Below are 18,947 nucleotides of genomic sequence, written 5' to 3'. Positions count from 1 at the left end.
GTGTTCCAGAATCAAAGCTAGGCTGATATTGTTACCATTATCATTCCATGCCTGCTTGAGCCCACCTTTCTGATAGACCCCAAACAATGTTCTGCAAGTACAGTGTAAGATCCAGCGACTGTATGAAGCATAGTTTACCGCTGCATAAAAGGGTAACCATTTGGTGTGTTTGTCACAGAAATATACTTTAGACAAAGGGGTCTTCTCTTAACTCACTACCTATGGATGCCTAGTTTGCCCTCATATGCAAAGTCTATGAAGTTCATGGAGTCTCGGAAAAGAATTAGCTAAGAATGCTTTCAAAATTGGTGGATTCCAACTCAGCGTGCCTGTCAAAAGTGTGCAGTGCATTGTTGGGCATGATGTAACTTTTCTGTATCACCAAAAATATATGCTTATCTGGTATTTTAACCAAGATTACATTACAAGGATACATGAACCTATCTTGAAAGTTTTGGGGATGTCGACATATCAGGCAGTAGATGCAATAATGTCCACTTTTGTTATCAGTTACGATTTAGGCAGAGCTTAGCAAGATTCTTCTCATGCTTCATCCTGATTGCCAATGCTGAAAAACAAAATGCTTACATGGATAGGCATTGATGGGACTCTATAAAGTGTCATCCCTCAATTCTATCACATTTTATTGTTGAATTCAAACTTGGGATGGCTTTAAATTGTGATAAATAATTTAAAAATTCCCAGGGGTCACTCTGGTCGACCGAAAGTGAATGAAAAATTTCATATATGTTTTTTCTTGATGTGATTTAAATGGCAAAAACAAGCTGTCGTGGAATAAGAGGGTTTGATACATCCTTGTCACATCGCGCAAGGATCATAAATTGATTTTTTTTTTTTTTTAAGTTCCAGGTGAGTACACGGGTAGTCACTTTATTAAGTTACAAAAAAATAGTCTTTTCATGTCCAGGACAATCACAATGATTTCCAATTAAGGCTTTCACCATGTAGGAGTAACAGATACCCTCAGTGTCTGCTGGAATGCTTTTCATCCCTGGAGATATCCATAAAATTGATTATTTGCAGAAACATTGTTAGGAAATGGCAAAAAAATTGAGAAAATCTATATGCTGCAATTTCCTTCTTTTTTCCTTTAATTTAATTTGTGAGGAGGATAACTCATTTCTGCTTGGCTAGCTGGTTTGCTGTTGTTGTTGTTGCTGTTGAGTTATCCCTCTCCCCCAAACAGGAAGTGGAAACATCTGCTTTCCTCTCCCAAGTCTGCACTAATCCATTCCTGCCTGTGACAGGGCTTGTATCCTTGTAATTATGTGACAAATTACTCTCTGCCTTTTTTTTCTCCATCCTTCTCTCTCTCTCTCTCTCTCTCTCTTTCTCCACTGTTCTCTCTTCCTCCCTTCCTCCATCTTTTTTTGTCTATCATCTGTCTTTCTGCATTTCTGATTTTTAGATTATTTATACCCATTTTTCATTTATTACAGCAATCAGCTCTCTTCTTGATATGTTTGTTACTATTTTTCAAATTTTTATATATTTCTTTCAAGTCCATCCATGAGCTATTCATGTGTTTCTCAGTTTATCATTGACAACTTACTGTAAAACAAGATATTTGCGCATCATGAAATTTTCGTGAATTGAAGCCAACGGCTTTTTTGCAGCATGAAATTTTCAAGAGTTGCCTCTAAAATTCAATGCACATAGTGTAGACAAGAACTTTTGTGTGCATTTTAATTTCATGAGTCTTAGCTCTAGTGAAATTTAATGCAGGCAAACATTCCTCGTTTTACAGTATTTTGATGATAAAGTTTTTGTTACTATATCACACATTCTATTCATTCTTCCATCTGTGGATCAATCCCTCCACTCATCACTCTTTTAAATCTGGTTTTGCCTTCATATTACTATAATCTATCCATTTCTCTTTCAACATTTTAATATATGCAGCATTATTAAGTAAATAATCAATTCAATTCATTTATTTATCTCATTTTCTGATAAAACAATGCAACAGTATTGAATTTTACAATATGGTACCCCCAAAAAAAATCTAAATCATGTACATGATATCATATATGTGAAAATGAAAAAAAAAAACTTGAATGAAGGCCAAAAGGCCTTTTAAAGAAGTTTCCTTCTATAGGAGTAAGCACAAAATAATTGATTTAAGTACAAAGTGTAGACATGGACAGAAAACAAACAAACACAACAAAACAAAACAAAACAAAAAGCTAAGACATATCATATAATAGATTGACTATCTGTGATTTGCTTTAAGGTGTGTTGTCAAAAATCTCTCAAATTGCACGAATATCTTGCATCTTTGTTTTACAACCTGCCATATTTTGACTATACTATAACTGTTTTGTCATATCAAAAATATGCATGTTGTTATTTTCTATTAACATGATGTCTTGTACATTTATATTTATATATATTTTTTGTTGAAAATGAACATAAATGAATAAGATGAAGTAAGTCCAGCTAACATTCAGTCTTTTAGTCAAATCTATTCATCCCATCTCACCATTCTTAACACAATGATACATCTCAGTCTTGTCTTTTGGGTTGCGATTCAAGTTTCCCGGTGAGATTTTTATGCTTCATTTGAGGCAGACAGTCTGCTTTTCCTTCCTCCATTCATGCATCACACCGTTGCATCTCCTCCAGAAGGTTATGTGCCTTTTGCTGGACTCTGTCTGCATATTATGTATTTTGAGTAGCACTCAGAGCAGCCTGTTGCTTTTGTGGCAGCCTCCTTTCCCCAGTTGGTTCATTGCCTTTATATTCCAAGTAAATAAATTATACATATAGAAAGAATCCAAATGTGTTTTGGGAATTCAACAGTTGTGTTCCATTTGTATTCATACACATGGTTTTTTTCCCCTTTGATATTCAATGTTTAATTCAGTTTCATTGAAATGATACCTAAGACAGTCATTCAAATTGACATTACCGTACAAAATAACAAAATTTGCATAATGTGGTCACCAAAAAACCCCCACTGTTTTCTTTTCTGGTGATGATTTTTGCACAGTCGAAGTAGAAATAAGAACTTAATGATTTAAACCGTATCCGGGCACTTACCCCCTGGGCAACTACCCTCAGGATAACTACCACCCGGATAATTACCCCCCAGGTCTATTCCCCCTTAGGGCAACTACCCCCCGGACAACTACCCTCCCAGGGCAATCACCCTCCAGGGCCATTACCCCCTAGGAAAACTACCACCCGGTCATCTACCCTCCTAGGGCAACTACCCCCAAGGGCAATTACCCCTAGGACATCTACCCCCCGGATAACTACCCCCTGGGTAACTACCCCCTGGATGACTACCCCCCGGATAACTACCCCCCAGATAACTACCACCCGGATAACTACCCCCTGGATAACTACCCCCCGGATAACTACCCCCTGGATAACTACCCCCCGGAGAACTACCCCCTGGGTAACTACCCCCCGGAGAACTACCCCCCGGATAACTACCCCCCGGATAACTACCCCCCGGATAACTACCCCCCGGATAACTACCCCCCGGATAACTACCCCCCGGATAACTACCCCCAGGATAACTACCACCCGGATAATTACTCCCCGGATAACTACCCCCAGGATAACTACCACCCGGATTACTACCCCCCCCCCCCCGCCCCCTCCTGATACTTACCTACTGGACAACCCTCCCTCCCCGCCCCCCGAAAGTTACCACCCGTCATATATTTTCCATAAGTTCATAACACCATATCAGAAGATGCACCTTTCTCTTACACTGTCATCACTCTTTTGGCTTGTCATTTATTTTCTACCGTTATAACACATGATAGACGATAAACATAAGAAAAGGAGAGTTGATTTCACTGCAATTCATATTCCCTTAACATTAGCGAGGGACTCTTCGATATAAAGCCATAATTTCTGGTAGGATCCGGGCACGGTTTTATGAAAGTTATCAGTCCTGACAAGCTGTCAGTTCCACACAATTACCAATCGTTGTAGGTCGATCAAAGCAGGTCCATGGTAACAAGTCAGTGACTCGAGCTTATCAATCAAGCAGAACCCATGGTTTTATTGAAATTATTAGATACTAACAAGATGTCATAACTGGCAACTTTTATCAAAAGGTGCCCTAATCTGTCATGAGAGTAAAATTACAGCTTGTTTTACATACAAGTGGAATTGTGCTAGTTTTCAAATTAAATGTTCTCGACACTTTAAGAGGAAATCCAGTTCAAATATAAGTTAGTCTCATTAGAAAGAGTAAAATATTACGAGTTTAACGGTATTTTTTTTTTTTTTTTACAAAACACCCCTAGTTGTTAACGAAGTCTTTTGTCCTGCACCCTCTTTTTGAATAGATCTAGGGAGAGTTGTAGTTGACAGAATCCTTTTTACATTATAGGGCTGCTCTGTTTTATCCCGGCCATTTCAAGAGTATTTTTTTTTCTCAAAAAATTGAATCCTTCTTGGAATAACATGCTCTTTAATATTTCGTAAGGGGTTTCTAATTATCTCACCCAAAAGATGTTTAAAACCTGAAGTTAGGTCTCGACCAAAACCAGACGATATGAAAAAAATGTTGGGTTTTTTTTTCAATTCAAATAGCTAATGTGTTCGAAAATAACAATGAGAGACGTAATTTTCTGGGGGAGAGTTATTATAAGAGGGGTGATTGTTTGGAGCCTAATTTTAATAAGGAGTAATTGTCAAGGGAGGTAATGTTCTGCAGTGATCATACCAAGGAGGTGACAATCTCTTCCCACATCCTTGATATACTAGTTGTTAATATGCCCAATAATGCAGTAGGGCAATTCTGAAATGAGCGTTAACGGTATAACAGTAAAATAGTTACAAAATTGATGAAACAATGCAAAGAAAGCAAATTAAGACAGAGACGAAGTACACAAATAAAGATACAGTGCACTCCCGTTACAATGAACACGGTTATAACGAAATTTCGTTATAACGAAGCAAAACTTCTGGTCCCAAAATTATCGCCATTAAAGTCTATGGTACAAAATTCGCTTATAACGAAGACGGTTATAACAAAATTTTCGTTATCACGAAGTCTTTTCCGAGCGCCACTGACAAAGAAAAACAAAAGAAATGCGCTCCGTTATAACGAAATGCGGATCGCATTCGAAAATGCGTAGCGGAACAAGCATTATTAAAGCGTCTCTGCATGAGCGAACGCATCATTAAATGTTCACTCCGTGTATCACGCACAGTTTCCGAGGGGAACTTGCGTTGTTGTAATAAAATAATTTGAATTCAGATAAGGTTTGTTTCATTGTTCCGAAGTCCTTTAATACAAAACACACAGATTCTGATACAACTAAATGTCCGTTAGTTCGGAAATGAAAGAGGGTTTGTTATTAAGCACATTTTGGCGTTATTCCAAAGGTTCGTTAATTCGATAATAAAATATGGTCCTTATTCTTATTCTTATACGATTCGTTAGTCCGAAAATGATAGGAATTCAAAAACGTTCGTTAATCGGAACATTACAAAAAGTATCGTTAATCCATGGTGGAAAAAGGAGAGTACACTAACAAAACTTAAGAATTGCAATCTTTATAATCGTCTTAAGATAAATAAATCTTCGAAATAACTAACCTTTCTCATCCTTTTTTTCATTAACAAAATTTCTTCGGAATAACGAACCTTATTTCATTTTCGGATGAAAAAGCCTTCGGAACAACGGACTTTCTGACTAGTGAACCTTTTTCTTTTTTTTTTTGATTTATAAACCTTCAGAATGACGAACCTCATTTCATTTTCAGATCAACGAACCTTCGGAAAATGAACAATATATTATTTTGATCTAGATTATGAACTTTCGGAATGATGATTCTGCGGAAATGCGAACCTTCACATAAACAAACCATCGGAATCCCGGGAATGGCGAAACTTCGGAATAAGGAGTCTTCGGAGTAACGTACTTTAGTAAGAAAAGAACCTTTGGAATAGCGAACTGTAACCAAATCCTACACCGTCATTTTCTACACATGTGTGACAACACAAACAACTTTATGCTCTTTTTAAAATGTAATATTTAAACGAAATTAAAAAGGTATTCTCCCATTTCACATAGCTTTCCAGCGTATGATGAGGATTCAACAAACAAAATTTTTTTATGCGTGGGTTCCTTCTTTTCGTTATACATGCATATTATATTTGTTCGGTTACAATGAAATTTCGTTAAAACGAAAAAAAAAAAAAAAACTGCCGGTCCTGAGCATTTCGTTTTAACGGGAGTGCACTGCACATGAACACACACGAGATAAATCCCTTGTAATGAGAGAAAGAGGAAAGGTGAGTTATGAATGACAGGAATAGACTACCTTCACAGTGGACAGAGAAAAGCGAGAGGGAAGAGGAAGATGATGGGTCAAAACCAGGGCACGTGAGGCATGAGATATAAGCTCCTCAAAATAAAGAAGTGTTACATGGAGTTGTGGTAAACGATAGACAATTGTGGTTAAAAAATATTGCAAAAAATTTAACTCATTCTGAAGTGTAACATTTCTTCAAAATGTCTTTAGTTCAATGGTAAAGGCATTCAAACTTAAAACTTCTTTTATACTATACTATCAAGAGAAATCCGAAATTTCGGAACAGTAAAAGAAAATACAGATTTAGCGAAAATAGTTTGGTTAAAGGCATTGACATTTACTGGATTACCGGGTAGGATATGAAGGGACAGCTTCGTTTTTTATGAACATAGAGTCAAAATACAGAGGGAGAAATTAAGCTTTTACATAAATTGTCCTAAGTGCAAACGATACAAATCGTAAATCTTTAAGATGTTGTTTTCATAAAATGATGTATCAGTATGGCATCTCCGTGATTCCTGGCAAATAATACAAAGAACTTCGTTTCCTGTAGTAATGATATTCTTTTTATTAAAGGTAAGATGGGGGGGGGGGGGGGGGGACAATGACCCGGGAGGTAGTTACCCAGGGGGTAATTGGCGTGGTGCACTGTCCTGGGGTAATTTTCGTCTTGATAGTTATAGGGGAGGGGGAGTTGTAGGCTTGCTTATCCGGGGTAATCATCCTCGGGAAGTTATCGGAGGGTGTAGTTATCGGGTGGAAGTTATCCGGGGTCTAGTTATCGGAGGAGGGGGTAATTAACCTGGGGATAATTATCCTGGTGGTAATTATCGGGGGGGGGGGGGGGGGGTAGTTATCCGGAGGGTAATTATCCGGGGGGGGGGGGGGGGGGGGTAATTATCCGGGGGTAATTATCCGAGGGGTAATTATCCGGGGGGTAGTTATCCGGGGGGTAGTTATCCGGGGGGTAGTTATCCGGGGGGTAGTTATCCTGGGGGTAGTTACCCAGGGGGTAGTTCTCCGGGGGGTAGTTACCCAGGGGGTAGTTCTCCGGGGGGTAGTTATCCAGGGGGTAGTTCTCCGGGGGGTAGTTATCCAGGGGGTAGTTATCCGGGTGGTAGTTATCCAGGGGGTAGTTATCCGAGGGGGTAGTTATCCAGGGGTAGTTATCCGAGGGGTAGTTATCCAGGGGGTAGTTTTCCTAAGGGGGAATTGCCCTGGGGGGTGATTGCCCTTGGAGGGTAGTTGTCCGGGGGGTAGTTGTCCTAGGGGGTAATTACCCTGGAGGGTAATTGCCCTTGGAGGGTAGTTGTCCGGGGGGTAGTTGCCCTAGGGGGGAATTGTCCTGGGGGGTAATTATCCGGGTGGTAGTTATCCGGAGGGAGGTTTTCCAGGGGGTACTGTTCCTAGAACCGATTTAAACACATATGGTAGCATTTCATTTATGACATGTGATATGATACTAACATTCCACACATACATACACGTACACACTTTACACACTCAATGCAAAAGATATTGCACACTTGTCAGAATGTTTGATGGCGTATTACAAGAAGCATCCATTCCCATGCTTTCTGAGAAGTACAGTTCCTGCATAACATGGGAAACACTGTGAAATACACTTGATTTATGCTCTCTCCTGTTCTGATTCAGAAAACAGGGTGTAATACATACCAACTCCAGTTGATTTCTCTTCAGCCTGAAAATACATGTACAATTTATTTGAATAAAAAAATGGATTTAGCAGTGCTCTTTCTTCTTCACATTCTTCAAGGACCTTTCACTCTTCAAAGAATAAAGATGTCACTGAAATAGAGTTGATGTCAAATGCATCCAGTGTGTGCTATATATTATAGTATGTAATACAATTATGCAGTGTTTACATGCAAAAATTGTTCACAGGATCCCGCAGACAACTCCTTTATGTTTATGGTGCCAACATTTATGAGATTGTTTTTTATGATCTTATTTCTACATATCTGTTGCTTCAAAAACACTGGATGACTCTTTGTCATTTTAAACAGGAGCTGTATAGAATTCTGTGATCAATCTACAGCTTTGTCATAAAAGATAGATTCAGTGATTGGTTGCCGTGTTGAGAAAATATACTGTGATTTACATAATAATAATAATAATAATATGAACACTTGTAATGCGCCGGTATCCATCATGAAAAGATGCTCATGGCGCAAGAAAGAGAGGCAGAGATAAAAAACCAGTGAAAAGGAGGTATGAGAAAAGGAATAAAGGAAATGTTTACGAAAAAGCTTGTCTAAATAACCAAGTTTTAAATGAGCTCTTAGATGAAGATAAACTGATTGGTAGATAAATTGAGGATTATATGGACAGATTGATACATGAAATGAATATAATTTAATCAAATGTATGTGTCAGTGCATCATTCAAAGACTGAAAAAACATAGAAACATTTATTAGCAAATGAATATATGAATCATCCTACAAAGAAGCATATGCATGTACACAGGAATAAACAAGTGGATCATGAAGATTTCATCGTTTCTGTCATATGTGATTTTTTGTTTTTCTGCAGACTGTTGGACGTAGCCAAGCAAGAGAAGAAACCCCTTGCAGAGCCCGTTCCTGTCCCCACTGGCGGCGGGGCAGTCGACATCATGCAGATGCTGAATAAAGCCCAGCATGAGTACAAGGTAGTGTGCCCTGTGTTTCAACCCAGCAAGTTCCAGGGATGTTTTTCTGCAGACATTTATCATCTTGAATGAAAACAGAAGAATGTGAATGCAGAGGGATGACGATGTGCTATGACAGATTAATTATCATAGCACGTATCTTCGTCTCTCTGCAATACTACTGTAAAACGAGGAATGTTCGCATGCATTTTAATTTCGTGAATTTCGCAAGCGCCAACATCCGTGAAATCAAAATGCGTGCGAAAGTTCTTGCCCGCACATTATGCATTGGATGCCAGTGGCAATTCGCAAAAATTTCATGCTGCGAGAAAGCCCGTCAGCTCCAATTCGCGAAATTTTCATGCCGCGAATATATCATGTTTTACAGTATTCTTTTGCTGTCATTCAATAAGCCTTGTCTGCCTTGGACTTTTTAACATAACAATGATGGAATTCAGACTGGGTATTTGTTTTAAGTTCATCCTGTCACTGCAGACCACCAGGGATAGCCTGGTGGTAGTGTCACTGCCTGGAAAGCAGAAGATGACAGGTTCGATTCCTGCTGGTTCCTTTTTCCGAATGTAGATCAGCAGTTGTGACTTTATATACATTCATACAGAAGGTGGCAATTGATTTTTTTTTTTTAAATCTTATTATAAGTAAATTGGCATTTGAGAATTTCTCTGCATTTCTTATGATTTAGCAGTTTAGTGTGCATATCCACAACTCTAATGCAAGCAGCTTGAACTCCAAAGTTCTTTGATCCTATTTGCCAAAAGATTAGAAAATAACTTCAAAAATTCATAAACATTCATGGATCACAACCAAAATTCAATCTTATGTTCCTTGTGTCATTATCAATTTTTCCTGTAAGTTTCATTCAAATCCGTTCACAGCTTTTTGAGATATTTTGCAAACGGACAGACAGACAGACAGACAAACAAAGCAACATGCGCAAAAACATAACTTCCTTGGCAGAGGTAACAATTATTTTTATGTGAAATGACAGGGATGAAAGGTTGAAAGTCAATATAATAGGTCATTACAGTATTGCCAGCATGTAATTTTTTTTCCTCCATGACTTCCAATTAAAAAGTCCCCTGATAAGTTATTCAGTGTGATGAGTACCATGAATAAATTGGGAAATATTTCTTTTGTGGGAAGATTGTTAAATCCTAAAGGTCAGTGATAAAGGTCCACAAACTTTTTTAAAAATGTAAATGAAGGGCCATTAGTGAGAGTAGAGACGTGTAGCATTTCGTGAGATGGAAGAGCTATTCCAGTCAACTGAGAAGAACAGTCAGATTGCTGTTGTTATTTTAGGAGTATATCTGAGCCACTTTCATCTTATGTACATATCATATATGAAGAAAATATACAGTAGTTGCATTTTGAGTTGTCACCAAGCGGTAATTTTAGCTGTAGGAAAGTGCAGAATTGATGCTTGTACTTCCTTTACTTTGAAAACAAATATGTCAGTTCCTGTTTCTGCATTTGTTTTATATCACCGTGAAATCTAGCATCACACAAATGCACAGAAAATGCCCTTGATCAAAATTCACAATCTGCATTAGCCTAGTGCATGTCATCTACACGTGTATTTGTGGGGTCTATGCTTTCACAAGTGTCATGATTGGGGGATAGGTACAGAGCTTTACTTCGGGTCACTTTTGTTCCATGCATAGTGAGGGCATATGAGAGATTTAGCCAGATGGCAACCCTTTGGTGGCCACCAGAGGGCGGTATTCATGGATGATTGCAGGATTGAGCAACAGATGTTCTGTACAACATCAGCCAGTGAGAGCGAGAGTTATCATGGCATGAATGGAGTACATCCAATATCTATGAAGAGAATCATGTTATTCATTGACCTAGTTACCCACAGCAGCCAATAATCTTAGCGGTGATGGAAACATACATTGTATGATCATTATAAATGTCACATCAATAATGAAAGCAGACAAAATGTCACAATGACATAATTTCAATGTGCGTGTAAAATGTAATATTAACGGTATAAATATCCATGACTGGACGACATCATGTAATCAATATTTTAACATTTCTTCTGTTTTCCAAAAGAGTGGGTAAGCCATCTGTATCCATGGGTACATTGTTGTTGGGTTGGGGGAGGGGGTGTTGGTTTTTTTTCGTAACATTGTGCTTAAAGGAAACCAAAACCCAATTATGAATGTGGATTTAGTGACAGCAGCAACATTAGTAAAACACATCAGTAAAAGATAACCGGACAATCGATTCGAAAGCTATGAATTTTTAAATTCATTGCCATCATGGCTGGATAAGAAGACTATACAGTTCATGACATCTTTGGACAGTAGTATAGAGGAAATATAAAGAAAATACAACATATTTTCACTACTCAGTATTCTAGCATAATGAAAGAGCACTTGACTTATCTCTTTCAGAAAACAAATGAAGTAATATCACTTTCAGCATGTGTCAGTATCAAAGCCATGGAATGTATACTTGTCATGAAAAATAAAAATGTTTGTGGAATTATCCTTACATTTGTATATTTTCTTTTTGTTGGTGTCCAGACATGACATCTAGAATTACATTGGTTTTCTTATCCAGTTATGATGGTATCGAAACCCTTGACAATTTTAAACTTGAATCGTTTGTCCAATTTTTCTCAAATTTTCACTGATTTGTTCTAATATTGCTGCTTTCACTCGAGTGATTTTGTTTCGTTTTGTTTTATTTTGTTTCGGTTTCCTATAATATTGAAGAATGCCCTTCATTTTCCAAAACTATCATCTTATCCTTGTCCAAGCGCTAGTTAGTTAGTTAACTCATGGCATATGGAAACTCGGTAGGTCCTGAATGATGTTTGTAGGAATTCTAGAATCTTGGAGGACAGAGGTTTATGAACATGTAGTAATTCCTTTAGAACCTTAAAATATCTTGGATTATTACATATGTCCACAAGAAACTTCCTCTCATCCTTTGCCAACATTTGTAATAAGATTTTTGTGAAATCGAGGCATCTTTTCAGCGAGCATAATAATGCTTTCTTTGAATCAGGACCCAGTGTATATTTTTTTTCTTTCTTTCTTTGGAGGGAGGGGGGGGGGGGTTAACCTGTTGAGAATGGACTGATTTTGCTACAACACGCATTTGTCATAGACACTTGCCTAAGTATACTCGGGACTTGTCCTCAACGGGTTAAGGGATACTCGACATACACTATGAAAGAGGGAGAGAGAGTGGGATATATGCATGTATGTACAGTATGTATAAACACTGTACATATGTGTGTATAAATGCATGTTAATACCACATGTACAATTGTATAAACTTGTTACCTCCGCCAAGGCAGGAGGTTATGCTTTCATCGCTGTTTGTTTGTTTGTTTGTTTGTTCGTTTGCAAAATAACTCAAAAAGTTGGTAACGGATTTGGATGAAACTGGCAGGATAGGTTGAGAATTACATAAGTAACACATGATTAAATTTTGGTAGTGATCAGGGAATTTTTATGTATTTTATGAAGGATTTTCAATATTTTGGCAGGTAGGATCAATGAACTTTGGAGTTCAAGCTGCGTATTTTTGAGGTTTTCATAGGTGCACTAGAGTGCATGCTCTAGTTTCTGGTCCAGGGCGAGGCACGTCACGCAGCTGGCATTGATGATGTAACAAAAGGTTCTACATTTGGAAATTGGGGGATTTTCAGCATACATATTTGTGGGTAGAAACCACTGATCTCTACAGAAGAACAAGATCAGTGGTGGAAATGAGCTGTTTGGCGGAGGTGTGCGCTCTCAGAGTGCTTCTCTAGTTAGATAATTGATTCATTTAAAAACATCTATCTTGTATTGTCCTTCTCAATGTATGATATACATTCAGAATATAGTTTCTATATGATATAGAATTAAGTAATCCCTGTATCTATACATTTGTTCTATCCTCACTTATCTCCCTGCAGTCCCAGCAGGAGGTGAAGAGGAAGCCCAGTGGGTCAGAGGCTGGACCAGCCCCCATTAGCCCCGGAGGAGATGGAGGAGGAGGAGGAGATAGAGTTATCAGGCCCATACCAGTCAAGGGCACTCTGTCGCCAGGTAAAAAGAGAGACATCTAAAGTGTATCGTTACATCATTAGAACAACAAGACACAAATCTCCCCTCCCCCCCCCCCCCCATTAAATCATTATCATATCTATGGAAATTGATAATATTCTATTATATGTTTAATGTTGTGCATAATTAATTATCTTATATTGACCGTTAAGTTTGAATGATGTATATTTTGTGTGTTACTCATTTTACTGAATTACAGCTATCATGTTAGACTACTCTCCCCAATGTTTCTCAATGGTTTAAACACTCCAATGTTGTATGTTCAGTAGGGCTTATTTTTGATGCCATATGTTCGCATAGCTATAGATTTCAAAATAAATGAATTTGAATGAGTTTTCTTGTTAAATAACCACACCAAATGTTACATTTGATCCCTCATTTAAATATGTGTACTCAAATCTAAACATTATGACACTTTACCATTGCCATATTACAAGTGAGAAGAGGAATCTTGAATTAAAATAATCATTCAGCCTTTTATGAAGTATGATACGGCTGTGATCAAACATATTCTTATTGATGTTTTTTATTTCAAGCTCTAGTATATTTGCAACAGAAATAACATCCTCAAATATTATCACCTCTGTGTTCAAGATATCGATGATATGATGTCAAGTGCATTGTATGGTATCATTACAGGACATGTCGCCAAGACTGACGACAACCTACCAAGCAAGACCGGTGCCAAACCCAAGACCAGTCCCATGGGGCCCCGCTTCCAGCGGTCCGTCAGTATGCAGGAGACTCGTAGCACCACATCCATTGCTCAGGCCGGTCCTTCAGGTGAGTGGTTGCCATGGAAACTCAATGTCATGGTGCAAACTCTGGCACAAGCTGGCTTGTTGGCTGGTACCATGATGTGATGCTTTATTTATTAAGTTCTTTTCAAATTCTCATTTTAAAAAAAAAATAACAACTTTATGTCTCTGTAAGGCATAACTTGCCAAGCCATTTCTTTACGATTTAAACTTGATATGGAGTATTCAGCATTTTGATATGCGTAACAAAGTTGGAACAGTGTGTCACTGACAGTCAGTTACATTTTGAAGAATTATGTACTAAGTGTGAGAGGTTTAATCCTCTATTTTAGGGAAATTGTTATCACATGCCCAATGGAACCACAATTAAATAATTCCATATGAAAAATGCAAATGTTTCAAATAGGTATTACTTTTTGCAATTTCACATTTGAGGTTGTTCATCTAAAGCTGATATTACTCACAGGGCAGCAAAAAGATTTTCAGGACCCTCAGTGTAATCTCTCTCTCTTTCTTTTGCGGTGGTATAAAAGTCTTGAAATATTCTCTCAAAAGCAATATGATAATAACCCAATGGGGGGATGGGGGGGGAGGGGGAGAGGGACATAAAATGTGAGATTGCAGATTGATCAATTTTCCTAATTGAAGGGACATGTGAATAAGAGCATATACCTACCCACAGGTCCATGGTTAGAGTGACAAATTTTGTCATCCTCTCTACCAGGTCAAGGTGAAGGGATGCAGGTGATACCGGTCCTCCAGAGACTGATGTCCCAGGGGTCAGATGAGAGGTCACAGCCAGTGGTCAGGGAGTTAGGCCAGGTCCACACTGTGGAGAGTCTGGAGAAGCTGCACACGACGGCCGTCGAAAGCGGTCCCACCGGTGGCAAGAAAATGGAGGTGATGATTATTGCTCTACTTCTGTTGATGGAGACACCATGGTCTTTGAGGGCTTTTGGCGAGTGGGGATGTGGCGTGGTGCATGTCTCAGAGTGAATTCATATGTCTGCTCAGTGTTAGTTCTGTAGATGTGGTAGCAACATTACATATTATGCATTGATAAATCACAACAAGCATTGCGTAGTGGAACAAAGCATGCTACATAAACAACACAGGACACTGAGAAACACCCCTCAGAAATTCAACAGACAAGCAAGAATTTGCTCCATTTCAGACACAAAGGGATGTAGATCTTGAAGTGGAAGAAGTGAGTTGTCTATGGTTTTGTTATATACCACAGCCTGTGCCTGCTTTAGACTCTCAAGCTCCATTTTAACATACCTTAATGCAACAATGTTGCGATAACGTCAAGAGAAAAAAATTTGTCACCTCATACAATAAAACTGTAGGAGAGAGTGAGGGGTACCGTTTAACAGGCATACACCGAAAACCTTCTCCAGGTAGGTTTCTAGGAAAGGGGTGTGTCCACTGATGCACTGCATGTCTGTAAACGAAACATGGTTACAGTCACTGATCTCAACTACATAGAGATTAGTTGTTACAGTCCATGCATGTGATCGGTGCACAGTGTATCAATCATACTCTGTCTGCAATGTTGTCCATGCATTTTGAATGTATCAAAAGAATGTTACCACAGTTGCATTGTAACAGAAGAGTTGTCCAAAATAGTGTCAGGGTAATGTCAGGGTAATGTCGCGATAATTACCCTGGGTAGAATTTGGCAAAAGTTACCGCGACAACATTCGAGCAACATTTTGTGGGGAACATTTTAACCCGTTGAGGACGGTTTGATTTTGCTACAACACGCATTTCCCATAGTATACTCAGGACTCGTCCTCAACGGGTTAACAGGCCGGGTAAAGACAAGTTATGCGGATGTTACAAGGACATTGTCATGATAAAAAGGCTCTGTTAAAACGGGGCTTCAGAGTGAGAACCATATCAGGGAGGAAGATGTGATTATATTGAACTGAACATAATTTTTGTGTGTGTGAATGTTTCCCACTGCAAGAACATAAGTGCTATCTAAGGTGTATTGCTCCAATAGTCATGGTACAACAATGTCATAGTTCAGCTTTATCATGCATATCATACGCAGGATCAACATGGTTATCAAGTCACTGTAATGTAGGGTGATATGCATGTATAGCTATTGTTGCATGTGTTCAAGTTGAATTGACCGATAATTTCATGAAATTGGAACAATCATTACCTAACAGGTGCAGAGTCTAGAGAGCATAGAGAGACTGCAGCTGGTTGGAGGAGGCGCTGAAGGTAGACCTACGGCAGCCGCCGCTGGTACCGCCGGTGCACCATCCAGTGCTGAGTCATCACAACATCTCCAGCGATTACTCCTTAGACTCCAAAGTGGTCCAGATGCGGGAGTGCCAGTGGCGCCCCCTGCAGGTGATGTCACCACCGATGGTGGCACCATTGATCCCCCAAAGGGTGTCCCTCAGCAACCGGGGGCATCAGCGGTACCGGAGAAGCAGTCGAGTGCACCACAGGTGGACATGAATCAGGCATTGCTGGAGAAGTTAAAATCAAGCACAACGCCGGCTGTGAACTTGATGAAACCATCTGCCACCACTCTTACACCGAGCATTTTGGCCTCGCAGCCTGCACCAGACGCCAAAGAACCAACCAGGATACCATCAGCCATGAAGCAGCTGTTCCCAGGTCCGAAGGACAGTAGAAAGGTATCTTTCATTAAAGCTTGTCAGAAACCATGAATGAAGTCTGCTCAAAATCAATCATGAATGGATTAGGGATTTACTCTCTTCAAGTTTGATTGCTATGGTGACACCATGAACATTGAAATTATAGGACCTTACAGTGACCTTCTGTTATACATTTCCTTTGTATTTCATCTTCCCATTTGACATTAGGTGTAGATGCATTAGGCACTAAGGAACAGCCATGAAGCTACTGTACATGTCCCATTCCATACATGTCCCATCATTTTCAATTAGAAAATAACACCACATCAAGACAATTAGAATGTCCTAGTCAGTGTTTGAAAAGCAAAGCCTTTTGGTCATGCAGCCTTCAGAGATTTCACATTAGGTTACACTTTAAATTTTTCATTTGTACAGATTGTGATATTCAGTATGCAGCGTGTATTAAAGCAAGTAAAGTTAAACTCACTATTCTGACACTGGGTACCACAACACTCACTACATGATTGTTCCACTTTCAACACTAGATGGCAGTATACAGATATAAGTGCAAACAGTATACATAGGTATCTGTCCCTGTGAAGGAATTGTAATAAATTGTGCTGTCTGAAATTGCAATTGGTTTTTGTTGCTACACTTTCAAAATTGTTGCTGCCACTTCTGTTTTTGTAGAGCAGTCATTATGTTCTTGCGTTTATGGTAGCAATCCATAAAACCTGACATCATATCTAAAGTATACAGAGATGTGAGACTGTGCAACAATCCTCTCTTTTTTTCTTTTTTTCTTTTTTTTTGGGGGGGGGGAGGGGGGCACCTAGAAAATCAAAGACTGAATTCTGTGACCTTTTTGAGCAAACTCTTGATTTAACAGACTTCCATGGTAATGTTAACTAAATGTACACAATGAATTAAGTATTTATGTGTTGCTTTTGTAGCAAAAACATTTTTCCTTTTCCTTTGTACTCTTAAAGACACCATCCCCACCTACCACGATCCCTGGAGTTCCCACAAGCCTCCTTACACCAGAGGTCCTTCGAGCCAGGTCATCTACTGAGCCTGGGGGAGCAGCCACCACTTTACTTTCACCCCTCAAACTGAGTGGTACATCCCAAGGCATCCAGGGCCAGGCATCAGGACAAAAGACTGATCCATTGTCACAGAGAAGGCCGATGACAGTGCTCACCAAGGAGGAGCTGGCACAGACTTTGATTTACTTGCTTCAGGTTTGGCAAATGTTTTACTCTTGTTTCTCCAAAATTCGACGGTATTGACAGAAGCGAGGAGGTGGTTTAGAGGAAGTAGTGACAAAAAAGATAATGTCAAGAACTTAACCCATTCCTTCAACAATTCTTTTAGAACCTTCAGTGCCCCTAAACAACATTCTTTTTGCCTTAGACAAAGAATGGACAGGTTGGTAAATCACCGGTGTGAAAGCAGTCAAGCAATTAATGTATCCTCTTTCCATGGTCAACTACATGTGCCATTGAACAATGCAAATATTGATTGGACGTGAGATATGAATTATAGAGCGTGCGCTAGACTCACAAACTCTTTTGTTATACACTATGAGGGCACCCATATTGGATCAGCGAAAGTCAAAATCTAGTAAGCTCAGTCTTGATTACTACATATTTCTTCATATGAGTTTTATAGCAAAACAAGAGCACTTCTACATTGGAAAAGGAGAATTTTGACAGGAATACACACAGCTTTTATACAGAAAGAGAACACAATTTTGACAGAAGAAACTAATCAGGGTAATTTTTCCTGTTCAGCAAAACACTAATAAACATAAATGTAGGCCACAATTTCAGACACTCTTCTCTACATTTTTGGGAACCTGGTATACCAGGTTCCTATAAGGAACAGGTTGAAATATTATCAAGGAGTCATTTGTCATGGAGTAAGAATCTTTATATAAAATGCCTCAGTTAAGAATAAAAAATAAAAAGGTACTCTTCAATGTTGGCCGTGAGTCTGGACTTTCCCAAAATATCCTTATTATTACCTTGTAATGGCAACCATGCTATGCCTAAAAATAGAAATTACACAGAAATTAACCTTATACTGCTTTCCAGCTGTATTGATCCAATTTTGCTGAATTTTACCACTAAGATCTCTCTGTGTATTTTCAGAATGATGATGACTTCGTGACCAAGATTCACTCAGCGTATGCCAAATCTGCCCAGCGTCTCCCACCCTAAGATATGCACCACTGACATCCGTACATGCCAATCCCTGGATTTGAGCATTAATACAACCACAATATAGATGCTAGATTGTTGCCATATTTCAGCAGAACTGAAAAAGCATCTTGCTCGAGAACTTGGATTTCTTGGAGAATTGCATCATATTTTAGATTTTTATTTAACAGCCATATTTTTTGGTCAATTTTATTTGTATTTACAATTGAAAAACAAGGTTTTTAAGTGCTCACATTTCTTGTGCATGCATTGTGACAGTAGATGTGATACAAATTTCTTCTATAATTACT

At 38.8% G+C, this 18,947-nt stretch overlaps 1 protein-coding gene across 1 annotated transcript in view; it reads left to right on the top strand.

Annotated features, from left to right (window-relative positions):
* The window catches only part of LOC139742342 (mRNA-decapping enzyme 1B-like), a 150,667-nt gene extending 131,989 nt beyond the window's left edge, over positions 1-18,678 (top strand). The window contains exons 5-11 of the mRNA XM_071652920.1: positions 8,863-8,980; positions 12,912-13,038; positions 13,696-13,839; positions 14,539-14,714; positions 15,995-16,474; positions 17,425-17,676; positions 18,589-18,678. Coding sequence (XP_071509021.1) covers positions 8,863-8,980; positions 12,912-13,038; positions 13,696-13,839; positions 14,539-14,714; positions 15,995-16,474; positions 17,425-17,676; positions 18,589-18,657 — 1,366 coding nt within the window. The 3' untranslated portion in view covers positions 18,658-18,678. The remainder of the gene's footprint in view (positions 1-8,862; positions 8,981-12,911; positions 13,039-13,695; positions 13,840-14,538; positions 14,715-15,994; positions 16,475-17,424; positions 17,677-18,588) is intronic.
* The last annotated feature ends 269 nt before the right edge of the window (positions 18,679-18,947 follow it).

The sequence above is a fragment of the Diadema antillarum genome, unplaced genomic scaffold (assembly GCF_040938485.1).
Source record: "Diadema antillarum isolate AM-2024a unplaced genomic scaffold, OU_Dant_1.0 seq00000998_RagTag, whole genome shotgun sequence".
Lineage (NCBI taxonomy): Eukaryota > Metazoa > Echinodermata > Echinoidea > Diadematoida > Diadematidae > Diadema > Diadema antillarum.
Note: the sequence above shows the minus strand (reverse complement) of the source record. Positions and strands in the feature narration are given on the sequence as shown.